Source organism: Podarcis pityusensis, assembly GCF_964106645.2.
Source record: "Podarcis pityusensis genome assembly, chromosome: 12".
NCBI lineage: Eukaryota > Metazoa > Chordata > Lepidosauria > Squamata > Lacertidae > Podarcis > Podarcis pityusensis.
In genome coordinates, this window is record NC_138037.1 from 27,268,645 (window position 1) to 27,283,170 (window position 14,526).

The window sequence follows — 14,526 nt, forward strand, 5'->3', positions numbered from 1 at the left end:
GTAAGTGATGTAGAGAAACTGTAGTTTCTCAAACCTGCCTAAAATGAAATGGCATTAATAATGCACAGGTAAACAGCAAAGAATTTCAACTGAATTTTGACAAGTTGGACAGAGTTCCCTGTTGTGTATAGTTGTACATTTCCATCTTTGGGGAAGCTGAGCTTCAAAACTGAGAGCATGGAGTTTAAGTTTTTGAGAATGTAGACTTAAAATCCATAGTCACACCAAACAACATTCTTTACGCAGACCTCTGACACTTGACCTATTCCTGTGATTGTAATTTATTATAAACTGTTTCTAATGTTGTATTTTAAATTGTTGTGATCTGCCCTGGGACATTAGGGTAAAGGGCAGGTGTTTAATAATAACGATGAAATAAACATGATGTAGACTTGGTTGATTAGGGTACAAGTAATTTCTAAGAAATTGAGGGAATTTAAAAATAAAATGTAAGGGGAATGCAACATTTCAACTACTACTTATTAATCTGCAAAATATAGTGTTCCTTTCTGGGAGTTGCAGTGATTAGTACGCTTTAATTTTGTGGGATGTTTTATGGAAATAACAGCTTGTTTATAATTAGTGGGCAAATTTATAAAGAGATATTGCAAAAGCTGGCAGTGAAAATGTGTGTGCATCTAACCTTTGGACTGTGCATTATTTTTAGCATTTGTTGTGGATATTTGTAGTACCAGTCCCATAACACTGCTTTATGAAGAAATTTGAAAATCTTTTTCACCCTATAATAAGTGCTCAGGATGAGTTACAGTGTATTTAAAAATAGCCTAATTACATACTCGGAAAATTTAGAAAATGCAATGATGAACTTGCTATTAACACACTGTTACATGTACAAAACCTTAACGTTGTTTTTTCTTTTTCACAGTTGTGGGCGTTAGTGAGGCTTATGAAGATGCTGCCAACTGCTTATGGTTACTCACAAATTCTAAACCATGTGCCAATTGCAAATCCCCAATTCAGAAGAACGAAGGCTGCAATCATATGCAGTGTGCAAAAGTAAGCAAAGAGTCAAAATAATGCTACAGTTCATATAAATATAAGTAGAAATGTTTACTTCATGCAATGTCTTAAAAAGTCCACAATATCCACTCTGGTGATCAGTATTTTGTTTGTTTTTCTCATTAAATTTTATTGAAGCTTTTTCATAAAACAACACAATAAAAACAAACTAATCTAATAAAGAGAAAAAGAAAATGCAGAGTCTTCTCTCAAAGGTAGATCTTAAACCTTGTCTCACACAGAAAGGGGTGGCCCTTCCAGCTCTCACCTTGGGAGCTTCCCTTTCTTCTCCCAGCCTCCTGCTGATCAGTATTTTGCTTTAACAAAAGAACTGCCTTTGTGTTGATTGCTCGATGGTGTGAGAAAGTAGTTTTTCTTGCAGTCTTCACTTTTTTTAACAGGTAACATCCATAGCACCCTCAGTTCTTTTTGACAAGAAGCATTATCTGATGTATTAATTTATCTATTTCGGGTTGTATCCCATGTTAGTCATACTCAGAGTAGACCCACTGAAATTCATGTACCCAAGTTAATTTAAGTAGGTCTACTCTCAGTAAAACTTAGTTGGCTACGAACCTTCATTATTAAATTCCTATCATGCACAAACAGAGATGTTTCAAGCAGCTAACAAAAACAGATCTAAAAATTATATAATCATTTAAAATTCAGCAATATAACAAAATAGCATACATCATTAAAACAGCATATAAACCAGAGCTGCCATAATTTTTAAAAAATGCATTGCAGTCTAATCAGCAGTAAATTTGGAAAACCTGTTGAAAAAGATATGTCTTTGGATGTTGAAGGCAATGGAAGGCACAAGAGATTCTCATCATCTTAAAGAACTGGCTGATTCATTTGAGAGGAGGTAGTCCTTCAAGTATACTAGACTCGGGTATATAGGGCTTTAAAAGTGCAGGCATACCTCAGAGATACCGCTGGTTCGAATATCACAATAAAGTGAGTCACATAATTTATTTGGTTTCCCAGTACACATAAAAGTTATGTTTACACTATACTGTAGTCTTTTAAGCCAGGCCCACTAGCTGCAGGGGCAGTAGGGGAAAAATCCAGCTGCAGCCCTTTGAAGCGGACAGGCTGCCTGCAGCTACAACTGCGTCCTCATAAAGAACAATATCTGCAGAGCATAGTAAAGTGAAATGAAACAAAACGAGGCATTCCCGTAATGATTAACACCTAAAATTGCACTTGGAAACCAACAAGCATCCACTGCCTCTGATACTGTTGCATATGTAGTTGCAGAATCCCAATATTTGGCACTGGTCAAGATTTTGGCTACAGCAGTCTGCGCTAACAGAACTGTATGCAGCCCACTTAACCATAGAACTATGGGGGTTGCATTGAGATAATCCTCTGAATCAATGTTCCACTTAGGGTCAAGCTAGACATGGAGTTTTAATTGTGTGAATGCAGTTAACAGACACATTTTTTGTTATGTAAATAGCAGACATGGAGAAACCAATGCCAATAGGTAAAGGTAAAGGGACCCCTGACCATTCGGTCCAGTCGTGGCCGACTCTGGGGTTGCGGCGCTCATCTCGCTTTATTGGCCGAGGGAGCCAGCGTACAGCTTCCAGGTCATGTGGCCAGCATGACTAAGCCGCTTCTGGCGAACCAGAGCAGCGCACAGAAACGCCGTTTACCTTCCCGCTGGAGCGGTACCTATTTATCTACTTGCACTTTGACATGCTTTCGAACTGCTAGGTTGGCAGGAGCAGGGACCGAGCAACGGGAGCTCACCCCGTCACGGGGATTCAAACCGCCGACCTTCTAATCTGCAAGTCCTAGGCTCTGTGGTTTAACCCACAGCGCCACCCGCGTCCCTTTGAATAACTGATGAAAACACAAATTGTTGTTTTTAACATTCTAGGTCGCCTTTCAAATCTTTTAACAGGGTTGGTTTAAGAAATTGGCTCTCTTTTTCCTTTTCAAGTGTAAATATGACTTCTGTTGGATTTGCCTTGAAGAATGGAAGAAGCATAGTTCTTCCACTGGAGGTTATTACAGATGTACTCGCTATGAAGTCATTCAACATGTAGAGGAACAGTCCAAGGAAATGACAGCAGAGGTAAGAAGCTAACAAATACTGAGGAGATACAGAAGGGTAATTATCTTTGCCTTTCTTCTTAAGCTTTTTAATTTGTGCAATTCATTTGATTTTTAAACTTCAGGTATTTCACTGCTAACCAGAGTAGGTCCAAAAATATGTTCACCTTGGCCGTCACACCTCCCTCTTCTAGCATTCATTTCTCATCTCCAACTTCACACTGTGCTTCAGAAAGACTTGGAAGCACAGCATAAAGTTGGACATAAACTCCACTTCTCCCCTGAGCCTGAAATTTGCACAAGAGGCAGAGGGTGTCATTTACTCTACTTTGGAGACAATGCAATCCTGTGCATGCTTATTTAGAAAATGGTAAATCACATTGTGTTCACTGGAGCTTTCTGCCAGAAACATATACAGTGGTACCTTGGTTCTCAAACTTAATCCATTCCGAAGGTCTGTTCCAAAACTAAGGTGCGCTTTTTCATAGAAAGTAACGCAAAATGGATTAATCCATTCCAGACTTTTAAAAACAACCCCTAAAACAGCAATTTAACACAAGACCATTGATCCATAAAATGAAAGCAGTAAACAATGTACTGCAGTCACACAATCAATCAATCAGTAGCTAAACTGGGTTCCACACAGTCACAAGAGCAAAACAAAAAAGCTGCAAAAACAAAAACGCAAAATAAATAGCAAAAACTGACAGACCTCAGCGTAACACTCAAAATGGAAGTGTGGCACTCAAAAAGGAAGCATAACACTCAAAACGGAGCACGTTCAGCTTCTGAAAAAAGTTTGCAAACCAGAGCACTTACTTCTGGGTTTGCAGTTTTGGGGTTCCAAGTTGTTTGAGTACCAAGGTGTTTGAGAACCAAGGTTCCACTGTACATAGGATTGGAACCTGTTTTCTAAAGTACAGCACAAGGTCCTATCAACCATCAATGGTTTCGTTATATAGTAAAATTCATGTTAAATTGCTGTTTTAGGAGTTGTTTTTAAAAGTCTGGAATGGATTAATCCATTTTGCATTACTTTCTATGGGAAAGCACACTTTGCTTTTGGAACGCTTTGGTTTTGGAATGGACTTCCGGAATGGGTTAAGTTTGAGAACCAAGGTACCACTGTACCAGGAAATGCCTAAGAAGCTTCCTAAAGTTTGGAACCCTTTGTGGTTTTTTAAAAAAATGTTTAGGTCTGCTTCACACTTTCTGGCTCCCATCCCATTACAGCCTTGGTAGCATAAGGATTTGTAGTTCAACATGCAAAGCCAGCAAATATATCTACCATTGCTTCACTACAGAGCTGCGTACATGGCCACTGCAATTTCCCTGGTTAGGGAACCATCTTTTAGTGCCACTGTGATAATGCATATTGCAGTGGTCCTTTATACAACTCCCACGTGGAGCCACCAGTGTATGTACTTGATGCCCCTGTATAGGTGTGACCTAGCTGCAAGGCTGCTGGTAGCTCAACAGGCTCCCAAGAGCTTGATGTACTTCAAGAAAGCAGCATCTTCACCTCACCAATACCTTGCATGCCCCTGCTATGAAACTTCTGAGGGCTGCCTCAGAATGGCAGAAGGAGGGGGTGCACAAGGAAAAGCAGCGGAAAGGGGCTGGGTGGAATGTTACCCACCAAAGGATACAACGTAAGGCAGAAAAAAACTGGCTTAGGAGTTTGACTTAATAACGCCAAAGTGCAGTTTGACTTGTGAGATGTGTTAAGGTCTATTTCCAGCTGGCTGATTTGTTCATACAGTATTCATCACTATGCTGCTTGTGAATAAAGCTCTATTATTCACATTTTAAATGGTTGATTGCCCATTTCCCTTTGCTCATAAATGTTACATTAAGATAAAACTAGCAAGTCGTTAATTTTTTTTATCTTTCTTTCCCGTAATTATTTTCTAGGCTGAAAAGAAACACAAACGATTTCAAGAACTTGATAGATTTATGCACTATTACACAAGGTTTAAGAACCATGAGCTCAGTTATCAAGTACGGTTGGAAATAGTTCTATAAAATTATTTTCCAGCTTTATTAGTTCAAAACAGTGTTTTTCACTTTTTAAAATTTTATCTTACTTTTAGTTAGAACAGCGCCTTCTAAAAACAGCCAAAGAAAAGATGGAACAACTGAGTAGAGCTCTTAGTGGACGTAAGTGTGCTGAGTTTATGTGATACATTCGGGTGCTCAGAATAATGTGTGTACACCAAAGCCTTTCAAAATACAATTGATTTCTGGCCACTGCTTTTGTCCTTATCAAACTGAGCATTTGTGTGGCTTGATTTACTTTGATTAATGGGTGAACAAACAATATATTGCAGTATATGACATGTGCTTTATGTCTTCTAATCTAAATAAAGATATATTTTCTGCAATACCAGCTAGTATCTTCCCCAATCTACTTGTCATACAGTTCCTCTCTGATACCAATCTGTTGCTTCCTTTTCTTCATTTATCTGTGCTGATGCTGAAAAGCAACAAGAAACTTTAGTTTCATGTAGGATTTCTTCTCTTGGGGAGTTAGTTCCTACCCAGCTTTTCCATCCTTGGCTATTCAGATCTGTCTCTTCTCTTGCACACATTCTGATTTTAGTAGATGGTGTTCTATATGACATGGTTTTTCTCCTGTGAGTATAAATTGTCCTCACATGGGACTGCAACTGCCCCCAGCAATTGAAGGCAGGAACACAGAAGCTTCAGAGAACTTTCTGCATCTTACCCAGGGATCAGCAACCTTTTTCAGCTGTGGGCCAGTCCACCGTCCCTCAGACCATGTGGTGGGCCAGACTATATTTTTTTTGGGGGGGGATGAACAAATTCCTATGCCCCACAAATAACCCAGAGATGCATTTTAAATAAAAGGACACATTCTACTCATGTAAAAACATGCTGATTCCTAGACCGCCTGTGAGCCGGATTGAGAAGGCGATTGGGCCACATCCGGCCCCTGGGCCTTAGGTTGCCTACCCCTGATCTTACTTCATCTGAAGCCCTAAATTCCTTCCTGCATTTGCTTGAAGTGGTCTTTAGAGTGCACTGTCCATCTTCTCTGTGTGCTCATGCTTGTATTTTGTAATTTCAGTGGGACTTCAATGTGAATTTCTTTTAATTTGGACTAATGTGACTATGCCGTCTTGTGAATGCAGAAATCTGAATGCAGTCAAACAATGGACATAGAGCTTTTTCTGTTGAAATCTAGATTAGGATTTGAAAAACAATTTTGATTTTGCACAAAACATTATACTCTGTTTAGAATAAGTTCTGCTGTAGCTGAAATAGTTATCACATCAGCAAATGGGAAACAAAATACTCTTTGCAATGCCTGGATTTCTCTTGCAGCTGAAGGAGGTTGTCCAGATACCACATTCATTGAAGATGCAGTACAAGAACTCCTCAAAACTCGTCGCATCCTGAAGTGTTCTTACCCATATGGATTCTTTCTAGAGCCAAAAAGCACAAAAAAAGAAATATTCGAACTTATGCAGGTAAAGGAGGCCCTTGTGTTAGTGGCTTCTGTGCTTAATTTTTTACAGCTGACTAGTTGTATATATTGAATTGATATTTTCTAGTAATTCTTACTTGCTTCCCAGTAACTTCCTCTAGATTTGTATTCTTAAGAGCACAACTCAAAGTTTAAGCAGATATGTACTGTATCCTATTGGCTTCAATGAAGAAGTGTTAGGGTGAAATGCTATGCATACTTACCTGGGAGTAAGTTTTATTGAACTTACTTGGGTTTCTTTTTGAGTGGGTATGTATCGGATTGTACTATTAAGCAGATGTTCTATTCTCCCATGGAAATCAAGGATCCTTAAAAGTGCCTTTAGTGTGTCATATTGTTGTTATCCGTTTTAGAAGTCGTAAGACTGTGTACCAATGAACAACAAAATATTTGGTCTTAGTGTAATGTGTGCTAAAAATGTCCTGCTCTAATTCCTCTCATTCTTCTGAGCAGAGATGGCATAGATAGGATGTCTGGCAGGCATTAAAATTTTATGGACCCCTTCTGGAAGTTCAACTCCCCCCCCCTTCTCTCTCTCTCTCTCTCTCTCTCTCTCTCTCTCTCTCTTTCTCTCTCTCTCTCTCTCTCTCTCTCTCTCTCTCTCTCTCTCTCTGTGTGTGTGTGTGTGTGTGTGTGTGTGTGTCGTGATCTTACCACTCTGGGAAGAAAGCCAGAGATCCATTCTGACTTGTTGGCTTAGGACACCTAGAGCAGATGCTGCAAAACTCAAAAGCTTCTTCCCAATTTACTTTCAGGTTTGCTCCACTTGATAAGGAGCTACTTCAGTGATCTTTTTTTCCAAAAACAACCCACTTTAGTGTATTGTCAGGGTGGTGACCAGGGCAGCCTTCTCCTTTACAAAGCTCTTAAACAATTGAGGCTCCCTTTGGGCAGTACACATTGCTGCAATTGCGTACTCTGTGACTGTAGATGTCACTTGAGGTCCACTTAGTGGTTGAAGGCAAAATCGCTGCTCAGAAGAGAAGGGCCCTTCACAGGGGCCACCCAGCTTTGGAACCCAGTTTTTTATTTTGCCTTCACCAAATTGCTTCCCGTTCTACCCTTTGCAACTCTGTATTTGGTTCAGGCTTTGAGTTTAGCTCTTAATAATTTCTTTGTGTGCCTGTCCTGTTCAAAAATAGTTTTACATTTCCCCCCTACGCTCTGCCAGCCTCAGCTGCAGAGGGAAAAACTACTTTTTCTCCTAGCCCTCATGATAGGGCAGAACTACTTCAAAGCATCCCAGGCTACCCAAGCAGGACCCTGTCGTCTCTGATCTTATTCTGGATGAGGATGAATGGAGAGGGGAATGTGAGGTGGAGGAACCTGACTATTATCATCTCTTTCAGTACTTTCACTATCTGCTCCTCCTGTGTAAATTGGTGGTGGCTCTGGATCTGATGCCCACCCCTTCAACTTCCAGGGCAGCTGCTTTATGTCTGAACTTTTTGCCCAAGACCAGAGTGGTAAAATTAACTGTGTTAATTAACACTGTAACTGAGTTGGATACACAAAAGGCATGTGGCCATTGCCAATAAGTATGATGTGTCGAAGCCTTCAATCATGGCTTGGGCTGCCTGAGTCTGCTTTCTGCATTCATGGTACAGTTTGCCTGAGCTTTTTAGTCATTACTGTTATTTTTTATTTAGAAGATGGTATTATTGCTTGTTAGTTAGTGTTGGCTGTCACTCTCCTCTGTTCTGTTTCTACTTCCTTGGCTTGTCATAATAGAAAATTGAAGGAGTTTTGAGGATTCTCTTTTGAGAAGTAATTCTGCCTTTGACCACTAGGTGGTGGTCAAGTCCCACTTGGGGGTCACCTCTCTACATGCATAGAAATCCTGTTTCCAGGCAAGAACCCAAATGGTCTTTTCTGCCACCCTGTTAGTTAGCCACCTGTATGCAATTCTCTCCCAAAATTGATTCAGCTTAGGCAAGTCCCACTGTTTCCTGGCTTACTCCTGCAGGCCAGCCAGAGAACAGAACATTGGGCATTTACCATTAATGTTCCTTCCAGGGGTTATACAGGAGGAAGCCAGTTCCATCACTGACTCAGGTAGGTAGGTGAGTGCGTCATCTTTCATTCAGTTAAAACTCATCGGTCCTTACATCCTTGTATTCCAGCCATGCTCCCTAAGGAGGGAATTTTATTTTTCTTCAGACTTTTTCTTTCAGGCTGAACATTTTATGCTCCAAGTCCAGCTTGGTTATGAGCAGAACTAGGGTAGAGCCTCAGGAATCAGAATAACTATGCAATGGATCACTATGCAATGTGATCCACCCTGTACTAGGCACCATTAACCCATTTTTCCCTGGTTTGTTCTTTCTTGACCCCATGGAAATAACATGCACAGCAAGTATCCAGAGTTATGGTTTCTCGTCCTGTAAAGAATTTACATGAGTATTTATTTTCTGATATAGACAGATCTTGAGATGGTCACTGAGGATCTTGCTCAGAAGGTGAACAGGCCTTACCTTCGTACTCCGCGTCATAAAATTATCCGTGCAGCCTGCCTTGTACAGCAGAAGCGGCAAGAGTTCTTGGCCTCTGTGGCCCGAGGAGTTGCTCCTGCAGATTCTCCAGAAGCTCCAAGGCGCAGGTAACCTAACAATAACAAAGATCTGTATGGCCAAAGAGGTTCACCTGGCAGCCACTCGGCTTGGTAAGCCTACCTTAAAAACTCTTCTGCTTAGCCTTCAAGTTGTAGTGCAGGTAGTCCTGGTAGGTTTGCTTTGCAGAATTCATTTTTAAAAATCTATTATTGATGCTTCACCACTTCCCACCTAACAGTTTTAAAGGGGCAGCGGTGGGGGTGTGGTGGGGACACAGACATGTGCTTGTGGCCAGAATTGTAACAAGGGAAAGATTTATACATCTTCTAGCTGGACAGAGGTGTGTATGTGCAGTGCTGCTCCTCTGAAATAAAATGCAGGAATAACTTTTTAAAAACACCTCAGCTTACTCTTGTAAGCTTCTGGCTGGCAAAAGTTTTTTTCTTGACTGCTGAACTTTTTACATGGATATAGTAGCATTGTCGGTAACAAGGACTAGCAAGTTCCCCATGGCGTTTGAGAAAGGATGCTCCAGCTGCACTGCACAAAAGGAGATGGTTTTGAGGGAAGGATACAAATGTTAACACCATTGCCCTTGAAGTAAAATTCCAGAAAGGTTGCACAGGACAGCCCTTGAAGCTGATCAAATGAACACATTCATTTTTGTACTCAGTTTGTTGGAGGGGGGGTGTTCACAATTTATTCTAGTATTCTTTAACAAAGTCTGTTTAATTTATAGCTTTGCTGGTGGAACATGGGATTGGGAATATTTAGGATTTGCATCCCCCGAGGTAATTTTTTGCCACTTTTAATTAAAATGTGTATTATTATGGAAATTAAGATGGAATTTCACTTTGCATGATTAGCTTCCTGATGTTGTTGCAAACTGCACCAAGGTTTACAAGGTCTGGATGAGCTTTCTATTTTTGCTGCTTTACAATAGAAGGAAATATATTTAATTTTATATCTCGTGGTAGATATACAAGGTGGCTTACAACGTGGCACCCTAATCCTCTAGCTCTGCTTCAGCTGTGTCCCAGCAAACAGTGTGACAGCTGTCTCAGCTAAAGTAGCATTCTATCTACACCTGTTTGATATGGGAGAGGCATCTTGCTCCATGCTCCTGGTATGCCCCACAGAGGACCTTAAGGTCCATGAATAATCATAGTTTAGAGGCCCCAGGCCCTAAGGAAGTTAGATTATTCTCCACCAGGGCCAGGGCCTTCTCAGTGATGGCTCCGACCTGGTGGAATGCTGTGTCATGAGACCAGGGCCCTGCAGGATTTAACCTCCTTCCGCAGGGCCTGTAAGACACAGCTATTCTGCCTGGCTTTCAACTTGAACTTAGCCTGATCTTTTATTCCCCTTCCTTCCCTCCCCGTCCCCTTTTTATGAAGATTATCTGCTCTGGGATCCCACAGCTAATTCTCCCCTGGTCTCCATGCTGGCCCAAACAGGACTAATTTAGCCAGCTAGCCCTCGTGGTCATCTAATGTTTATTGGATGGATTTCCCCCCTAAATTGATTTTTCAATTCTGAATTTATCGTTATTCACGTTTTATACCATATTTTATGCTATTTTTGTTGCATCAATTAAGTGTTTTAAATTTGTTGTTAGCCGCCCTGAGCCCGGTTTTTGAACCGGGAAGGGGGGGTAAAAATAAAATTATTATTACTATTATTATTATTCCTCCTAAGGGAAGGTCCTACACTCCTCCTCCTCATTGCCAAGGGACTAACCCATGAATAAAGTTTCCATGGGCCTAGAGGATCCATGCCAGTTCTGTAAGACGAAATACCTTTCTGTTCCTCATTCTGAGTTGGCTCTTTAATCAAGGCCAGCGATCAGTAATGATCTATATTACTCTGGTGCTGGCACCCTGTTTTTAATTTCCCTCCCTTTTTCTTTCCTCCTAGCTGTATGTATTTAAGCATCTTCCATTTCAGGGAAATGCAAATGTATGTGAGTGCAGGCTTGTACTTGTAGTGAGACACAGGCATCTAACCAGAGATGCATATCTCTTTAGTTTAAATTTTGTACAAAATTTGTCATCAGATGCAAAACACACCAGGAAGAAATAAGTATACTACTTAAAACCACACCAGATTGATCTGAATAGGTTAATTTTACATTTTGTTCCTTTTGCAGCCTCTGTTCCTGCCTCAAGTATGAAAATCCCTGAGTTAGATAGGTTTTCTAGTGTGTGATGTTTGGGTTTTTTTGTAAGATCCACACATTTCTGCATATTTCCTTTTCTATTGTTGCCGAACAGCAGTATGCTTGCAAGAATATAGCTTGCTTCTTATAGGCAAATGAACTTGCTTGCTTTTCCCAGTTCATCCTATAATACTTGGTTCCCAATAATTCCCAATAATTATGAAAATGACCCCTAAAAATCCTAGCCCCATTGAATTCCATAGGACTTCTTTTTTTTATCAAATATGTCTTTATTTCATTTTGTTACATAAGTAGAGAAAGCAGATACAAACCTGAAAAAGGACAAATAGAACAAGAAAAATTATAAAAGAAATAACACAATAAAAGAGAAAATTAAATGATGCAGTGGAGCTACAGATACCTAGCACCCACACACCTTATTGGAGAAAACACCTGCAAACTAAAATTGTAAAATGTCATACATACCAAGAATCATGGGCAATCGCTGTCCTGTCTCAAAAAATCTAGCTGTGAAAGTGGAGCTCTTCTAATCGAGTAAGAGAGACCACCAGATACCCTCAAACTTCGCATTTTTAGTAAGACCTTTAATAAATCTTAACATGACCTGTCTTTTCCACAGTAACAGTACACTGAGGTGGCATTCTTACTGAGTTTTCTAGTGAACACTGGAAAACGCTCTCTTGCTTTATTTGGCATTAAAAACTCTGACATGTTGTGCTTAGCTTCAATCTCATCTGCCATTTTGTTGTTCATTCAAAAAATGTAGCAATGCTTTTATCCCAGTCTGTTTCTTGTTAATGCCTGTTGGTTTTCAACAAGAATCTCCCAGTTCTGCAAAGAGGAACTTAGTTCACACAAGACAGGGGGGGACATGGCAGGAAAGCATGCTTAAGTACAGTTATACATTCTGTTTAGCCATGATTCTTAACAATTGATTTTCTTGGATAATTTAATGAAACATATTTCAGCAAAGTGTATTCTTGATAGATGCTTTGCAGCTACTTTGAGCAGCTGTGAGAAAGCTACATGTTGATATAGAAAAGTAAATCTTTGAATTGGTGCAAGGCTATACTCTTTGAATTCTTTTTGAAAATAAATTCACCAGGCACAGGATTATTGCATATTAGACTACTTTACTGGGCAAAAATTAGCTAAAGTAAATAGACTTGGCCTTCTTTTTTTAAGGCAATGTTTTGGCTGATGTATAAAACTCATATATCAGTGTTGAAACTATGTAAATAGCTTTTCAGAATTACTGAAAACCTAACAGTTCAGCCCCACAGAAGTAAGTCCTATTGAATTCAGAAGGGCTTACTTTCAGGTAAATGGGGATAGACTTGCAGCCTAAATATGCTAACATTTAAGTCCATTGCTGCATTAATCCTAGTTATGCAGTCCTTATTTATTTATTTATTTATTTATTTATTTATTTAATTAAAAAAACAGGTTCAAGACTTGGCTTTAAAATTAGCCTTGATTGCTCCATTCCTGAAGCTTGCGAGAAACTTCCTTTTTTGTTTTCCTATTACAAAGTTGTAGTACAGTGGTGCCCCGCAAGACGAAAAACTCGCTAGACGAAAGGGTTTTTCGTTTTTTGAGCTGCTTCGCAAGACGATTTTCCCTATGGGCTTGCTTCGCAAGACGGAAACGTCTTGCAAGTTTGTTTCCTTTTTCTTAACACCGTTAATACAGTTGCGACTTGACTTCGAGGAGCAACTCATAGAACGCGTGTGGTAGCCTTTTTTGAGGTTTTTAAAGACTTTGGTGATTTTTGAAGCTTTTCCAAAACTTTCCCGACACCGTGCTTCGCAAGACAAAAAAAATCGCAAGACGACAAAACTCGCGGAACGTCTTGCGAGGCACCACTGTATTTGATATCTGAAAGCACTGATATTGCCACAAACCGTTTTGCCCATAACGGAAACAATTTTTTATTTATCCAGCTTGTTAGATCAAAGCAGTGATAACCAATAGAGAACATGAGCATCTGATTAACACATAATAATTCCCTGTACTGTACTTTTTACTGTACTTTATTGATAAGCACCCTTTTCCATTACATAAATCTTGTTTTCTATACTAGCCTCTTATACCCACGCCTAACTTTATAAAACACCCTAAGTGCATCCTTAACATTTTAAGCATTGCTGAAATGGATGCAGATAAGCCAGTGTTTTTGCCTGAGGATGAGCCATGTGGTATTATAATGTTAGGCAATTGTAAAATTCATCAATATAATACACAAACTTTTTGGGGAAAGCAATTAAACACTAAGTATAAAAATGTATAAATATTTTATATAAGATAAATATGCCTTGGTATTCTTGCAGTAAGATTTGCAAGCAGTTCAGCAGCAGCTTTATATAGTCTTGTTAGTTTAATTTAGTAGTTTGTGTAATCTGTCCAATTTTTCTTTTGAAAAAGCTTGCATGGTATAGGCTGCTATTTACTTTTATGAAAACAAGTGATTTTATAATGCATAAAATCACAGGCACTCTTTTTTTTTTCTTTAAATGTGCTGTTTGTTATGCCCAAAACTATTATTGCATGCTCCCCTGTATTTTGTAACGTTTGGTTTATGCAGGAATATGCTGAATTTCAGTATCGGAGGAGGCACAGACAGCGTCGACGTGGAGACATGCACAGCCTGCTTAGTAATGCTCCAGATCCCGATGACCCTAGTGAAAGCACATTAGGTGAGACTTGTATAGAAGTTCTCTTTACTTTTTTGCTAGCGATATTCCTTCTTTTTAAAGAGGAATTCTGTATAATTGTAGATTGTAGTTTATTTTCAATGAAGCAATTTGTTAGTGTTTGATTAGCAAGCCTTAAATGCCAAAATAAATCATGTGTAGCCTAACTGAATGTGGTTTGGAGTATCTGGTGACGAGATTTCTCAGTAAAATTAAGGGATAAACTTTCTTTTCTTGAACAGATACTCAAGAACCAGGTAGTAACAGAAGACATGGTAATTCCATGGTGAGTTCAGCTTCCATGAGTATTCTTCACAGCTCTTCTCTTCATGACTATACTCCTGTTAGTCACTCTGAAAACCAAGATTCTCTGCAGGTATATTCCTTTGTGACTTTCCCTTTTCTTTTCTTTTCTTTTCTTTTTTCTTTTCTTTCCTGTATCTGTATCTTGCATGCCTCTGCTTTTAGTTAGCTAATTTGTCAGCTAACTCTGGTTGTCAATAA

The 14,526-nt window shown here is 39.5% G+C and overlaps 1 protein-coding gene across 5 annotated transcripts in view; it reads left to right on the forward strand.

Moving 5' to 3' along the window:
- ANKIB1 (ankyrin repeat and IBR domain containing 1) overlaps positions 1–14,526 on the forward strand; it is a 56,024-nt gene that overhangs the window by 37,659 nt on the left and 3,839 nt on the right. For 3 of the 5 annotated variants that reach the window (XM_080975612.1, XM_080975614.1, XM_080975613.1), the window contains exons 11-19: positions 887–1,017; positions 2,975–3,109; positions 5,002–5,088; positions 5,181–5,247; positions 6,436–6,581; positions 9,019–9,197; positions 9,890–9,941; positions 13,914–14,025; positions 14,265–14,398. In XM_080975612.1, coding sequence (XP_080831738.1) covers positions 887–1,017; positions 2,975–3,109; positions 5,002–5,088; positions 5,181–5,247; positions 6,436–6,581; positions 9,019–9,197; positions 9,890–9,941; positions 13,914–14,025; positions 14,265–14,398 — 1,043 coding nt within the window. The remainder of the gene's footprint in view (positions 1–886; positions 1,018–2,974; positions 3,110–5,001; positions 5,089–5,180; positions 5,248–6,435; positions 6,582–9,018; positions 9,198–9,889; positions 9,942–13,913; positions 14,026–14,264; positions 14,399–14,526) is intronic. The other 2 variants (XM_080975616.1, XM_080975615.1) reach the window with 2 other exon arrangements.